General features: G+C 42.2%; 1 protein-coding gene across 3 annotated transcripts in view; it reads left to right on the top strand.

Moving 5' to 3' along the window:
* LOC124113764 (nonsense-mediated mRNA decay factor SMG7-like) overlaps positions 1-17,003 on the top strand; it is a 282,423-nt gene that overhangs the window by 66,893 nt on the left and 198,527 nt on the right. For all 3 annotated transcript variants that reach the window (XM_046474276.2, XM_046474277.2, XM_046474275.2), the window contains exons 10-12: positions 6,486-6,568; positions 12,023-12,241; positions 15,466-15,613. In XM_046474276.2, coding sequence (XP_046330232.2) covers positions 6,486-6,568; positions 12,023-12,241; positions 15,466-15,613 — 450 coding nt within the window. The remainder of the gene's footprint in view (positions 1-6,485; positions 6,569-12,022; positions 12,242-15,465; positions 15,614-17,003) is intronic.

Genomic DNA, 17,003 nt, shown 5'->3' with positions numbered 1-17,003 from the left:
GAGCACCTTCCATCAGATGTCTTCCTTGATGTCTAACCCTGTAATGGTAGTGGTGTACAAGAAGTTTTGCAACATAATTTCCCTTGGGAATGATAACGGGATTAATCTCACTAGCCATCAGTTTGCTGTTCTTCAGTCTTCCTCATACCCTAAAAACGCCTTGTTCATCTAAAGCAGGTGAGAGGGACAAGATTGTGCTTTTCCTCGGAAGTGGCTTCTGGTTTTGCAGACACATGATCTCCTTAGAGTAAGCTTCCCTTTGGACTACTTTGACAATGAAGACCTCTGCATCCTTAAATCCTTCTACATTTCTGAAGTCTTTACACTGGTGCCAACCTACACATGAACTGTTAGTTTTGGCGAAGGATTTTGCAATGTGGTTCAGATGTGAGATTGTCTTTACAGTCAATATTTCCACGCACACTGGTTAACTGTCCCAAATCATCATGTGTTGAGCGTGAACAGGCACTCTCTGTTTGCCTTGCTAGTTTGGAAAGTTTGTTGACATAATTTTGCACGTTTTCCTGATATAGTTCGTAACCTAGCTCCGTTAAACCCCTAGATCCTTTACGTGATGCCATAGTGTAATGCTCATGCACAATTCTTGGAAGAATAATATATCAATGGATCGTACGTCTCATGGTCATCAGAGCGCTGTGCCTCATATACGAGAGTGGCGATGAAGGTTTTTTACTATAACGACTTCGAAAAGATGCTTGTATTTATTTCTTTAATCGTCAAAAACCCGTAGTATAAAACAGGGATGTGAAATCTCCGCGGAAACGCGGAAAATCACGTTTTTTAAAACAGTAGTCCTCGGGAAAAATCATCTTCCGCGTAAAAATTTAATAAAATTTAAAAAAAAACACTCCGAAAAATATGATCGAAAACCGGACAATTGGCGCGGATTGTCCTGTTTTCGATCAGAGCTTTCACCAGCATAGGTTTTCGGACATCATACGTTTTCTGTCACGAATACTTGCACTATAACGTGGGGTGTGGCGTCACACAGAAATTGTAAATACTCAGAGTCAGCTGATGGCTTGTTTTTAAGATAAAGTTGTCTTTTAGCCTGTAAGTGAATGAGATGTTTTACAGTTGTTCATGTGATTAGCGAGAAAACTATGAATGTTTCTTCAGCGTCCAAAACCCCATGTCATGGGGATATATGTTGTATTAATGTCTTATGTTTGCAATGGAGTTTTGTTTTTTTCATCAAAAGGTAAGTACAAGGTACGTTTTTTTCAATATGCTTCAACATTGGGAAAGGGTCAGACATTGCACGCTTGTGACAGTTGTCCTTGTGTCTGGGGGATGGGGGTTGAAGTTTATGGCAGTATTGCTCCCAGACCTGGCGGGTAGCCAGGTGCGCGAAAGCTATGCCCAATTTTTTAAAAGTACTGTTTTAACTTCGAAACTTTACTGCATCTGCCATCTTGTTTATTTGACTTATTGACTTTGGCCATTGACTTATTACATTTCTTGGTGTGAATGTTGTCCAAACTGCATGAAATTGCTTAAAATGCAATCAAATGTTTTAAATAAAATTTTCGGGGGGGGGCATGCCCCCAGACCCCCCTAGACCTTTCCTCTTTTTTCGGGAAAACCTGCTCACATCCCTGATAAAAAGGGTAAAAAACCTGTACATGTCAGCACTGGAGTGATGGTGATAAGACCTTTGAGTAGGCGTAGAAACCACTGATTTCAAACACGTGTTTTTTTCCGGAAGTATGAAAAAAAAAGGTAAGAAAAGATAACTCTAATTGACTTAGATAGAAAGAGAAGCGTCCGTAAAATATTGGCTCGTAGGGGCAAGACAATGATTATATGAGTCAGTATGCGATACCTTCACTTGAACTACCTTATTATTTGCTGATAATCATGAAAGGATGTCTTTAGATCTATTCTAACTCATCATTTGTCTCCAATTCTGAGAGTGACATCACTTCCGGTTTATCAACTTCCGGATATGACGTTACTTCCAGTTCTAATGACGTCAGTTCCTCTTGACTGGTTTTGATGTCATTCCTAGAACCTCTGACGACACTTCCGGTTATGACAGCACTTCAGGTCTATATTCCTTCCAATTGTGACGTCACTTCACGTAGATTTGTTTATCAGCTATTCTAATACAGGTAGCCCTTGAATTCCTTACGTACCATACTAGTAAGTGATGTCAGATCCTCCCCCCCACCTTTTTTTTTTCTCATAGAAAAGAGGAAAAACTAGGGGCGTACAATCGTCTGGACTGCAACAATAGGGGACTGGGCTGTCATAGACTGGAAGTTGATGGCTGAGACAGGTCACAAGAGGCCCAGATGCAGGGTGTCACAAATGGAGGTTATCCAGGTAAAAACGTCTGGGTGAAGAGTCCACCCCGTCCACCCCGTGGGCTCAATCCTCTCTCTGTTAGTATATTCAGTTTGCCTGGAATATGTCTCACTTCCATTCGGCAGCTGAATGAGTCGGCCAAGGCAAATAGCTGAGTAGTTTCCATCATCAGCGAACTGGACTTGGTTCCGCCTTGCTTCTGAATGTAGGCCACCACTGTCGTGTTGTCTGTTGCAGTGATGGATGACTTGATGAGGAGATCTTTCATAGTCTGGAAAGCATAATTTCTCTGCAGTTTGTGTGTAGAGCTGTTTCTGTCTCGGTTCATAAACCCTGAACTTGGAGGTCATCCATGTGAGCTCCACAACCTGAATCCGACATGTCCGTGAACAGGTGGTGTTTGGGAGCTGGTAGTGTGAAAAGAATCCCCGTCATTACATGATTTCGTCGAGTCCAATAGATTGGATCCTGGCTCAGGTGGAGAGGTATGCGTACCCGTGTATCCAGGGTCTGAGATCGTATGGAGTTGATCCAATTCTGTAGCGGTCATAATTGTAATCGTCCTCTGTGAGTCATATCTTGTAGAGAGGACAGCGTTCCCATGAGTGACATCCACTATCTGATCGATCTGGTAGGTTGGTCTCGGCTATGGACTTGTTGAACTGGTCCTCCGGGGGGCAAAGATGTCAGGTACGCAGAAGGAATCTGGCCCCGATGTAGACTATGTCTTGTGCCGGATAAATCACTGACTTGGTCGAATGGATAAGGAACCCTAGATAAGATATGAGTTGGATTAGGAATGGTGAATAACCAAGGGGCTACTGATATGCCGAACGGTTGGACCCGGAACTCGTATGGATGGCTGTTTACAGCGAAACGGAGGTACTTTCGTGACATGCGGTGGATTGGCACATTGAGATGTGCATCCTTAAAGTCGAGGCTGATGACCCAATCTTCTGTGTCGAGTGATGAACTGATTCCATCTGAAATCTTGGAGGCGGGACCAAGTACTTATTGTTGAGAGTTTTGAGATCTATTATCATTCTCATCTCTCTGGAATTCTTTTTTGGTTCTATAAACACCGGGGAGTACAACCCCTGAGTTTGGTTGGTATCCTGCAATCTCCGAATGGCCCGTTTGGTGAGGAGGGTCTTGATGGCAAGATCGGCTGCATCCAGTTGGGCACCTTTCAGGTGAAACCTGTGTCCCTCCGGATGGGATGCAAGTCGAGGGCCATTGAGGAAATGTAGCTTGTACCCGTGATGGATAACATCTAAAATTCAGTGGTCGGTCGTAATGTGCATCCAATTTTCGGCGTATGACAAAGACACCCTCCCAGTGGACCCTGAGACGCCATTCTGTCCTGTCTTGTAATCTGTAGACAACCCAGTTCGGTGGGATCTGCAACGCTTGGATGGGAGAGAAAAAAATCATCTTCTATCCCCGTGACCTGCGGGCTTGAAACCTCTACAGCCAGATCCGTGGTGTTTGGAGTCTGGGTTCCAAAAAGAGCCTCTTGATGACCTGTCATGACGCTGGGATGCCTGGTAGGATTCTTGTGCTCGTTTAGGCGGTTACTGCAGTCCCTGTGCCTTGACTGTCAGGTTGATGGTAGACACTTGAAACCTTTCTGTCGTGTCCTGTCTGACCTTGTCTAGGATCGTGCCCAACTTTTCAAAGACCGTCGGTGATGTGACTGGCTGTGACATGAACGTCTGCTTGGCATGTTTGGGGACAGTCCTCGATCTGACTTGGGACAGGAGTTGTTGACGTTGAAGCCATAGGAGCTGGGAGGCAGTCCAGACCTACGTAGATAGCATATCCTCCTGCATGCAGACAACACATCAAGCAGGCTGTAGATGAGTCCCACATCAGAGTTTCTGGCGGGACATCATCAAAAGTCATAGGTAGAGGTGCCATCGTGTGTCGGATCCCGTTGATGAACCAGTTGAGATATGTGCCAATATCCATGGAGTACTTGTTAACCGTAGTTAAGTCCTTAACTCAGCTGGCTGGGAGCATGAATTTGGTGTTAGGGTCTTAACCGGCTTGCTGAACTCGTCATCCAGTGGCTGTGACTCCGGGGAACGGCGATGCATGCGTCTGATACAGCTTCTTCCTCATAATCAGGAGTGGAAGCCGATTATCATGATGGAGCTTCTGCATGATGTCTCTCATTTGGTCTTGGATCCTGGAGGTGTAACTTGGCCTCGGTAAAATATGGTAGATGTGGTATGACGAAGATGGAGCCATGCTTCTGGCGTAGTCGGACATCTCCGGAGGAGGCGACTGTTCATTCCGTGGCTGTGCGGTCGGCATGTAGTGATATATAGCATCTATCGTCTACAAGGACAACCCCGGTCCATACTCCTGCGGAGGTGATGTGGCCGGTTGATCAGGGGCCTCTCCTTCGCCTGACTCTGGTGCCGACGGTTCCATGGGCTCATAAGCAAAATCGTTCTCGTCCGATGGAGTCCATGATTCCAGTATAATCTGCCTATGTGATGGCTGAGGCTCTGGTATAACGGGATCGGGATGGCTGGCCTGGTGATGAGAAGGCTGCGCTCTCTCATCGGGCTCTCCGTGGTCCGTGCGGGAGCCGTTCAGTTTCTGTGGCGGCTCAGCTGGTCGGCTCGTGGGTAAGGCGTTCTTGCTACTACCCTGGTCGTCTCAAGATCTGGGAGTGCTGGACTTCATTGATGACCTAGGCTTGGTGACTAGTTGTGTGTAGTTGACAATGAAGAGGACTTCTGTTGAAAATCTGAAGATTTGGTAATAGTGTGTCTGCAGCCAAAATACAGGATTTGTGGCTGTAATGTAATGGAGGTTAAGGATTCGCAGGAATTATGTTATTTCTTGTCACAAGAAGGTCATCAAGCTTCAAGATCATTACATATAACTGGTGTAATGTAAGTCTAAGGGTTAATGGATCCAAGTTTTTCAGCTTAATTGTTGGGGAAATGCTTTTATGGGCAATAAAAATGAAAGTACTTGAAAGTGCAAAATTTGAAAAGCACAACAGTTCATCTAATTATTTTGCATGCAGTGGGGAGAAATAGCAAAAATTAGGTTTCTTATATGGTTTCCATGGAAACCAAACTTGACTTCAAAAGTAAATGTTTTGAGCAACGTCAGAAGAGTCTGTCTTCAGGATGACCCTTGAAGGATTTCACCATCCTACGCCTTGTGATATACAAGAGATGATTGATGAGTTATGTAATAGTGAGTCAGTTGAGCAAATTGTTTCTCTATGACAAGTCAGTAAAATAAAGCAAGGTCTGTGACTGAAAAATGGACAAAGTTAAGGAACGGGAAGTGATCACATACTTGCTAAATTTTTGTTTGGCTGTTTCAGGTGACCCTAGGTTTTTATCACAAATCATTGCAAGAACCTTTCTGGATCAGAGCTAGATTATCAAGATGGGGATCATCTTCATGGCTCTTCCTGTCACTCTTAAACTCTGCTGCCAACTTCTACTGGCATAGGAAGCGGCACCCTTCCCTAATGTTGTACTCAAACCTTTATGGATGGCTTTTGGTGTTAAGCCCTTTTTCTGCAAGTACTTGATCGCTGCACATTCAACTTTGTCAATTTTCCACAGATCCCTGCTTATTTTACTGACTTGTCACAGCAAAACTATTTGCTCATTTGTCTCAAGTTTTTGTGGATATACTGCTATTATGTCATGTAATGTTGACAAGAAAAGATTTCGCTCTTTAGCATTTCCTTCTATGTGAGCCTAAGAACTAATGAAGTTACATTGAAAAAAGACTTTGTAGGCCATTGCTTATCCTTTTCTACTCAGATTGTAATGTGATGAATTGCCCTCAATTTCTCTCCAAATGCATTTTTTGGCTCTGTAAACATCTTTTCTGAAATTGGCAGACATTGAATAGCACATTAATCCTTGCAGGTTTGGATACGTGGAAATTTATATGCTTGTTTCATGTTTGTTAATAGTTTTGGCCTCAATATTTATACAGAGAATATTTGAATAGCAATGCTGACAGCAGTGTTGTCTTTGTAATATTTAAACTGTTGAGTACATAGCCAGGTGAGCTACAGTGCCGTGGCACTATTTTTCACCATTTTCACTCCACACACTCATCTCATTAACTTCCAACTTAACATTTGCTATGTTTATTTTTTTAAGTGGAGATGTACGTGGGAAGCTGTCCTTAAGTGAAGTGATTAACTCCCTTTTGCAATTCACTGCACTTGTTCACTTGACTACAGGTAAGTAAGTCTTTATTTTTGCTATGCGTCAACATCTGCATCCAACAATGACTATTACTGATGATGTTGCAAAAGTGGAATATTTTGTATTCCAGAAATTGCTTTGCCAAATATATTGATTCTTTTCACATAATTTTTTTCCACCTCAAATTTGTTCTTTAATGTTTCAATAATATTACATTGAGATCAAACTGCCAACATAAAGTCACACTTTAATCACTTGCTAGCTGAAGATTTACAAATACCGTGATATTGTAACTGGGTGTGATTCTTTATTGCTGTTGAAGATATAATGACACCGTGTTATAGGCAAAACAATAACATTATTGAAACATAGTATACCTGTTTCATTAATGAACATATTCATACATGAACATCAATGAATGAAATCATTGTCGTTTTCCTTATGCAAGTAAATCAACAATTCTGCAGGGCGACAACACGATCCCTATATATATCGATATGTATATACAAGACATGACAAACATTATCCCTAACCTGATGGTGGTACTGGGGTGGTAACATTGATGAAGGTGCACAGTTTGAACAAGCCAATGAAAACAAGGCTTGGGTAAGAACAAAGAGAAGAAACAATGACATTAACATGGACTAACCCAACAGCCCTTTACTTATTAAGTAAACTAATCCAGAAGCCCACAATAGATATTAAACAAAGAAACTACTTTACTCACAACTTAAAACAATACTAAAGAACATGAAAACATATCAACAACAAAACTGTATAATAACACTTGTGTTTGCCACAGTATTCAGTTAATTTTGATTTCCCAATGTGCAACAGTGCTTGGTGTTATTTCTCGGAGCTCACTTGAGGCCATGGTGTTTCTCACTATAAGGGGCTTCAAGTTTGTTCTAGTCATCAACAAGGGATTGTCGGTATGATCTTTGATTTAAACGACTACAAAAATCTTCTTCAAAGCTTACATGACTTAAATGAGCCAGAAGCCTGAAACTTGGTGGATGAGATGGTCACCATATAGTTACAAGTTTGTTTGAGGCATCTTGTTTGGAAACTAAATAAGGCTACCAATGATATTGGGAAATATATAAAAAAATTAGCTTTCAATTTGTCTATTTTCCACATATTGTTGTGTGCATACAATACAGTAGGGTACAAGGGTCTTATGATCAGCGATGAAAGAAATTTGCATCAACTACATGTAAAAATACTTCATAGGCAACATCTTCTTTCAAGTCCTTTTTGTCAGTTTTCCTATTTCCCTCTTTTAGAAGTGTCTGCATTTGACTTTTGTAATTAGCCAATTGGCCACCATGACAACCATATTGAAAAATCTATAATTCTTGCGAATACTCTACCTCTATAACCTCATTGCCATATTCCTGTATTTTGGCTGCAATCACACTACAACTGAATCTTCAGATTTTCAGTAGAAGCCCTCTTCACTGTCAACTATACATAACTGGTCCTGACAATATCACCGAGCATCTTACAACTCTTCCGTGTGCAAAGAGGGAAAATCCTCACATCTTTCATAAAATCTGCCAACAAGGGTAGATGATTGGGGATGTGGGAAGGAGTACTTCTGATGTTAACTTTTTTTAACAATGATAACTATTGTTTTGATCATTTTTGTGACTACTCTACCTCTATTACATCATTGCCAGATTGTACCGAAGGGTAGGCGGGCATTGCCTTAAGTTGACTCCCAGTATAGTTGACAGTAGATCCTAGATCCCTTGCGATTCCATCCTCTAATAGTTGTTTCAAATCCTAATAGGAATAACTTACATATTTTTGGGAGTATGGTCCACACTTTTTAAAAAAAATATGAGGTAGTGTAGAGGCGGGTGCGCATAAATACACGCCACCATAAGATTTCAAATATTTCCCCCCCCATGAGTAAGCAATACACTCAGCATGTATCCTGGAAATCTAGTGTCAGCAAACAGATGAAAATACTAGTACATTTGTTTGTCCTTTTTAAATATTTCAAATATGAACATTATTACATTAAATGAACAGGGAGTACTGTTATATGCATTGTTGCATACAGATATTTATTCCTATCACTTATATGGGTGAAATAATAGTCATTCAAACATGAAGATTCAATCTACAGTTTCATCTTTAAGCAGATAACACACAGGTGTACATGGCAACGATAGAAACTACGGTAACTTATAGTCCACTTGTCCTTATAATGATATCATATAGCAAAACCCTTAATGATGGCAAATTTCTACTTTTCCTTATGATACCTTAACAAATGGGCAGTTTGGCAAGGACTATAGGACTAGTGCCAATTTCTAACGCTGCATGGCATTCAACAGAACATCAGCAGAACATTCTTTTGCAACTGTCTCATAGTGTGTTGCTCATATCAGAGAATGGATGGCCACTTACTATTTAAAACTCCATGACTAGAGTTTTTAGTCTTCTGTTCCAAATGGAGACCACCATTTAAAATGGTCAACAGTGACAAGCACAAAGGCATGCAATCTTGGGGTTATACAGGACTCAATGGACACATCGGTATCGTCTACAAACTAGCATACTACAATATCAGAAATATTGGCCTTATCAGGAAGCACATCAATCCATGCATGGCTGCATCTCTCATTCAGGCTTTGGTTATATATCAGAGACCCCCAGATAACTTTCAATGTTTCTTCTTTGAAAAAGAATGTTTTCATCCCTGTATTAAGGTAGCTACAGTTAGGGGCATTCAGAAGCGCGTGGGGATTGCGCTGCTTCTGATTTTGCATGTAGTGCAAAACCTTTGTTTTTAACTTATCCTGCATTACTCCTTAATGCATTTACTGCTTGTTCTTGACAGGGAAAGAGCTGTGTGAGGTCTTGCTGAAGAAGAAGTTGTTCCAACTGGTTGCGTGGCTAACCCTATCACACAGCTCCCATGTGGCCACAAAAGGGGTGACGTCAATGATCAGCACATTACTGCTATGAATATAAATAGTCACCTGTTTGAGCTCTCAGCTTTAATCCATTTGAATCCTTTGCGCAACACTGTTATTTATTGTGATTGTTATTGTGCTTATGGTTTTTGTCTTCATATATTTCATGATTTATGCTATAGCATTAATATTTAAATGCCTGGTGGTAGTGTTTACCACGGTAAATATCAGGTGTATTGTTGTTCCAATTAGCCATTTTGAATTCATTGTATGGTCACATATTTTTGTGTCATGCGTTCTGTATTCTTTGTATTGCTTGGTACTTCAATTCATTGTTGTACCCTTGCGATATTACTGTTATTAAACTGGTGGTGTTTTGCAATCTTTGTGTAAACTTATTCATAAACCCACATGGCTGGGAAAAAATGATCATAGCATATATAATTGAGTGGAATGCATTTTGACTACACTCTGCTATCATTGCAGATACATGCCAAGTTGAAGCAAGTGTTACAGCAATAAGACTGGGTGGGACTCTCATCCCTTGTGTCTTAGCTGTACCTCTCTGCTCCCAGGTTACGGAGAGATTGTCTGCCACTCTCCCCTACCACTTTCTCAAAAATACCTCCAGGAAGCATTAAAACGGCAGACACAGCAGGCCAGGAAATGTTGTCTCGGTAAGATGACAGAATCATCCCAGCCTACTACACCCCCACCAGCCACAACCATCTCTTCCTCAGGTGGGATACCTCTGGCGTCCATCACTATACCTGTCTCTTCGTCGGGGACCATGTCTACCTCCTCATCACCTGTACAGACCCAGCCTTCCATCGTTGATGTGACACTGACGCCAATGTCCATCCCGTTTCCCCACTTCGTTGATTTACAAGGCTTTCAAGCGCCTCCAGGATTTGGACACTCATCCTTCCTCCTGGTGTATCCCCAGACGCACCAGGCGCCGTACATGGATCCATCATGGATTCACCTTATGCAGTTGATGATGCAGCAAGCAATGCCCCGGTTTCAAGCTCCTCTGGCCTCTGTGACGCCAGACACTCCCAACCAGACAAGATGGTTCCTACAGGGGCGGTTGGGTAGCCTAGTGTTTGAAGTATTCGCTCGTCACGCCGAAGACCCGGGTTCGATTCCCAACATGGGTACAATGTGAAGCCCATTTCTGGTGTCCCCCGCCGTGATATTGCTGGAATATTGCTTAAAGCGGGGTAAAACCATACTCATTCATTCACTCCGACAGAGTGGAAACTCCATCCGGACGCCTTCGATCTTGTCTGCCCACACCTTGGCTACCCTAACATCGCCCTGTTTGCCACCAGCCAGAACTTCCAGGTCCTTTATATGTCTAGCACCATTTCTTGGCTGAATTTCTACAGTTTCTGCGCCACTAACGTCGTCTGAAGGGGAAGCACCATCATGACCCGCCATGTGGCCCTTAACTCTATCTTGGCAATTCTGGGAGATCGAAAGATGACCAAGACTCTTGAACTTCAAGCGTTGCAACGCTGCTATCGTCTGGAAGACCAGAAGGCCAAGTTGAGACCCCTGGCATGGGATCTGAACGTGGTGTTCCGCCGCTGAGAGCTGCACCCTTTGAGCCACACCACTAGGTGTCTTACCACAAGCTCACCAAGGAGTGGAAGGCATCCACAGCTTTGGCCCTTTGGGGGTTGCCCAGCAGGTCACCCCCCCGCCCCCAAGACGCCACTGACGCTTCCACATATCACCTTTCGACCTCTCCTGTGCGTGCTACCCCAGACTAGAATGTTACATGCTACACACTTTGGCTCGGTGCGTCAGTTTTAGACTTTAACTACGTTTAACTTCTATTACTGCAATGATACCTGGACATCACACATACCAATACCTGACTCTCTCCTTTCCTGTGGACAGGAACAGTCACTTGATGCCGGACATTGCTGTTCCTGATTGGTTGGAGTTGATGGAGGCTCTGACTCACATCTTAAGTTATGCCCTCCTCCGTGCCGTGCGATAAAGAAGCATTCAGGAGTAATGCAGGATAAGTTAAAAAAAATCTAGTAAATTTGTGATATATTTTATATTTGTATTCTTATCCTGCATTACTTCATCCTAAGTGGCTCACCCGTCGCCAAGCTGCCTCCCCACCATGTCTTCAAATGCTCTGTTCTCAGCAGTAATGTGCTGATTTATGACGACACCCTTTTCGTGGTCACATTAGAGCTGTGTGATAGGGTTAGCCACTCATCCAGTTGGAACAACTTCTTCTTCAGCAAGACCTCACACAGCTCTCCCTGTGTCAAGACCAAGCAGTAAATGCATAAAGAGTAATGCAGGATAAGTATACAAATATAAAAAATATCTAGATTGTACTGGTTTTCAAACAGAGTAAACAATACACACAGTGATAATACTTCTTTGGCCAAGGACTTCCTCACAGTTTCTTAAACTTAGGAAAATCAGCCCTTTTCACCACAAAAAATCAGATGAACTACAAAGTCTCATGGCTCAATCTCTTTGCATATGATATATAATGTTGGTTTATTCTTTTCTTCTATTTGTCAGATCTTACCAAAGCACAGAGTTTACGAGAGCATTTATTATCAAGCCTCCCATCACATGTGACGTCACAGAGCTTAACAAGTACTGTGCTGCTGCAGATAGTGGCAATTACAGTGTTCACTCTTAGCCATGCACAGAAGAACATAGGGGATCAGGATGGAGAAGACAGTCAATATAGTAGAGAAGAAGAACTTTGTCTAGAACTCATCACAACTTTCACATGTAGGTTACATTTGTGAAATAATAATTAAACAGGACATGTCATGTTAGTTGACCTTGCCCAAAGCTTACCGGTATAAGTCAGGCTTAAAAAAGTCATGACTTGAAAAAATAGTGCGGGCGGGCGGAGGTGTTGTTTTTTTTCTTTTTCAAACGAGTATGTAACCAAATAAGCAGTTGTGTACCATCAACCTGGGAACAGCCTCCCAACAGAAACAAGCATACAAACTCCAATTGCCCCCATGACCATCACACAAGATGGGCAGTAGAGCTGTGTGTATGTAAAGGAAAATGGAAATAAAACTGAAACGTGTGGCTGACGTTATGAAGATGCGGGCGTTGCCTAAAAGAACCAAGACTATTATTTTTTTAGCCTCATCACATAAACCTTTGTTGTATATGCTTTATCTGCATTCAGTGTCATTCATGAATGTTTGCTCAGGAACAGTCAAATGGAATTTACTGAGGCATCACATAGCCTACTTTCTTGTGTATCATATGCAACGCCTTCTGCCACTACATAATTACCGACATGCTTCAGGTAAAGCTTTGCCCGAATAGGTATCTAGACAAGGTTATTTAGACATAAATGTTGTTTCCCATAATGCTAGGCATATTTCCTACAGTGATCAATATTATTGTGAGTAATTTTCTCACACAATAAACAAGAATCAGCAGTCACCCTGACTTTTGTTTGACTTTTGTTTCCATGATCTGCTGGTGAATTATTTTCAATACCCTAGTTAGTTTTTCAAATGAGTTAAATGCAACAATCTGAAGAAATTAAGTCTGGATTGTACCATGACTAAAACTAATATTTCCAACGCATAGCAATTTGAATTGGGTGCTAAACATGAAAAACGTACCAGAAAATTTTACTACAGTTTAGTTTGTGTGCTGTGGAGATATTGTTTGTAAATGATCAGTTGGCTGATTGTTTCTTTGTGTATATCAGTCATAATTACTTCTTTTTATTTCATGCCTTTTTGCCCACAGCCAGTATGGGTATTTATGGTAAATCAATATGTGTCCATGCCTATGTAGTATATGGATGTGTGATCTGTTGCACGCCTTTCATTATGATTGATTGTCAGAGCCAATCACAGAGCTTTCTGATGACCCCATATAGACCTTACATAGACCTAACATAGGCCTGTGTGAGTGTCCTTGATGGATTGTCAGACTATGATAGGCCTGTGTGAGTATCCCTGATGGATTGTTGGACCATGATAGGCCTGTGTGAGTATCCCTGATGGATTGTTGGACTATGATAGGCCTGTGTGAGTATCCCTGATGGATTGTTGGACTATGATAGGCCTGTGTGAGTGTCCGTGATGGATTGTTGGACTATGATAGGCCTGTGTGAGTATCCCTGATGGATTGTTGGACCATGATAGGCCTGTGTGAGTATCCCTGATGGATTGTTGGACTATGATAGGCCTGTGTGAGTATCCCTGATGGATTGTTGGACTATGATAGGCCTGTGTGAGTATCCCTGATGGATTGTTGGACTATGATAGGCCTGTGTGAGTGTCCGTGATGGATTGTTGGACCATGATAGGCCTGTGTGAGTGTCCGTGATGGATTGTTGGACCATGATAGGCCTGTGTGAGTGTCCGTGATGGATTGTTGGACTATGATAGGCCTGTGTGAGTATCCCTGATGGATTGTTGGACCATGATAGGCCTGTGTGAGTATCCCTGATGGATTGTTGGACTATGATAGGCCTGTGTGAGTGTCCTTGATGGATTGTTGGACTATGATAGGCCTGTGTGAGTGTCCCTGATGGATTGTCAGACTATGATAGGCCTGTGTGAGTATCCCTGATGTATTGTTGGACTATGATAGGCCTGTGTGAGTGTCCCTGTGGATTCTTGGACTGTGATGGACTGTGTGAGCGTCTGGATTGATTGTTGGACTATGATAGGCCTGTGTGAGTGTCCCTGATGGATTGTTGGACTTGGATAGGCCTGTGTGAGTGTCCCTGTGGATTGTTGGACTATGATAGCCCTGTGTGAGTGTCCCTGATGGATTGTCAGACTATGATAGGCCTGTGTGAGCGTCCGTGATGGATTGTTGGACTATGATAGGCCTGTGTGAGTATCCCTGGTGGATTTATGGACTATGATAGGCCTGTGTGAGTGTCCTTGATGGATTGTCAGACTATGATAGGCCTGTGCGGGTATCCCTGATGGATTGTTGGACTATGATAGGCCTGTGTGAGAATCCCTGATGGATTGTTGGACTATGATAGGCCTGTGTGAGTGTCCCTGATGGATTGTCAGACTATGATAGGCCTGTGTGAGTGTCCTTGATGGATTGTCAAACTATGATAGGCCTGTGTGAGTGTCCCTGATGGATTGTCAGACTATGATAGGCCTGTGTGAGTATCCCTGATGGATTGTTGGACTATGATAGGCCTGTGTGAGTGTCCCTGTGGATTCTTGGACTGTGATGGACTGTGTGAGCGTCTGGATTGATTGTTGGACTATGATAGGCCTGTGTGAGTGTCCCTGATGGATTGTTGGACTTGGATAGGCCTGTGTGAGTGTCCCTGTGGATTGTTGGACTATGATAGCCCTGTGTGAGTGTCCCTGATGGATTGTCAGACTATGATAGGCCTGTGTGAGCGTCCGTGATGGATTGTTGGACTATGATAGGCCTGTGTGAGTATCCCTGGTGGATTTATGGACTATGATAGGCCTGTGTGAGTGTCCTTGATGGATTGTCAGACTATGATAGGCCTGTGCGGGTATCCCTGATGGATTGTTGGACTATGATAGGCCTGTGTGAGAATCCCTGATGGATTGTTGGACTATGATAGGCCTGTGTGAGTGTCCCTGATGGATTGTCAGACTATGATAAGCCTGTGCGAGTATCCCTGATGGATTGTTGGACTATGATAGGCCTGTGCGAGTATCCCTGATGGATTGTCAGACTATGATAGGCCTGTGTGAGTATCCCTGATGGATTGTTGGACTATGATAGGCCTGTGCGAGTATCCTGATGGATTGTTGGACTATGATAGGCCTGTGTGAGTGTCCCTGATGGATTGTCAGACTATGATAGGCCTGTGTGAATGTCCCTGATGGATTGTTGGACTATTATAGGCCTGTGTGAGTGTCCCTGATGGATTGTCAGACTATGATAGGCCTGTGTGAGTGTCCCTGATAAAATGCTGGATGTGAAGAAAGGGCTTCATGAGTCTCAAACCTTTCTTCTTGCAGTGAGTGTTCTGGATGTTCTGTTACAAGCAACTCCCAAACAGGAGCAGAAAGCCAGAGAGTTCTTCACCCTCACTCCCATCAAAGTTCTACTTGATTGGCTCCACCTCAATCCTCATGCATTACGTAAACCACAGCTGACTGAGTCAAGGTATTAACATTGTATTCACATATTCACCAATTGCAATAACAACCAAAAGCATGAATATATAGTGACATAGTTGCATTAATAAAGGGACAAAGTTTTACCTGGTCCTTATGTCATGACAGGTTCACCACACATGGGCGGCCACAATAATATGTATAACAAGGGTAAAGTGGACAATGAGTGGACACAGCGCTAGATTTAGACTTTGCTTCCCACCATGTTGAACAGTGTCAAGTGTGGTCAGTTTGAGCAAGATGTTGTAACAGTCACCACCCATATATGATGTTGTCTTTGTTCTTGGTCAACTTGTAAAATACTTTCAAGAAAAACACAGCTTACACAAGTTGTGAGGATGTCCAGTTCAGTCACAGCAGCCATGGTGAACACATAACGCTGCACAGTTACCTTCACAAGCTAACATGCTTTTGTTAACACGTGTGTCTTTGTGAGCAATATTCATTCCCATCCTTGTCAACCACCATCATAGGGATTTTGCAGTAGGGGATTTGAAAGTCAACATGACTTCACCACCAAGTGTTGAGGTTGTAGGGAGCGAGTCATGCTGTAATCTGTAATTGTATTATAAAATACAAAATTCTTTAAGAATCCCAAACTCAATGTGAAATGAATGCTGAAAATATTTATTTATTCAGTTGCGTAATCTTATATTCAGCAAAACGCCCATAAATGTTATTTTGAAACACAATTGTCATGCCCATTTTCGCTCACTTGTTGTGGATGATCATTGCTTATCGATGAAATAGATCTATAGATGTAATGAGTGGGACACAATTATTATAGTGAAAATAAGATCATCATCATGTACTTCGCAGAAACATGATCATATCTCGCTGTTCAACGGCTCTTCAGGTGTAATGAAAACTTTAACTTAACTAGTATTTGTAGCGTCATAATGCCTAAGATGTAACAGTGACAATAGAGGGATATATATATATATCACCAAAAGTTCAAATTAAACATAATGATATATGTGCATGTGGCGTGATGAATCATCTTCTACCGTTTCCGGGTCACGGGAACATGCAAGGCCAAACAGACTTAATAATGCAGCAATTATGACTGATATTGATAACTGATACTATGTTGTGATTTGTGTTTATTCTGTATGTGACAGGTGAAATATTTTCAAATTTACTGTAATTGTTTTGTAATAAAAGAGTATCAGCAGACTACCCGGGTCTGTGACATCACATCCGGTGACCTTTTGCACTTACTGAAATATTGCTGTCAGGATTCAACATCTTTATGTTTGTTGTTCTCTCCTTATATTAAATGGAAAATTACAAATGAAAAACTCTTCAATTTAGAAGATCGTCAACTTTTGCCATGGCATGTATATGAAGGCAATGTAAACTTTGTTGGTATTAAAATA

This window comes from Haliotis rufescens, unplaced genomic scaffold (assembly GCF_023055435.1).
Source record: "Haliotis rufescens isolate VD_foot unplaced genomic scaffold, xgHalRufe1.0.p SCAF_8, whole genome shotgun sequence".
Taxonomy (NCBI): domain Eukaryota; kingdom Metazoa; phylum Mollusca; class Gastropoda; order Lepetellida; family Haliotidae; genus Haliotis; species Haliotis rufescens.
Note: the sequence above shows the minus strand (reverse complement) of the source record. Positions and strands in the feature narration are given on the sequence as shown.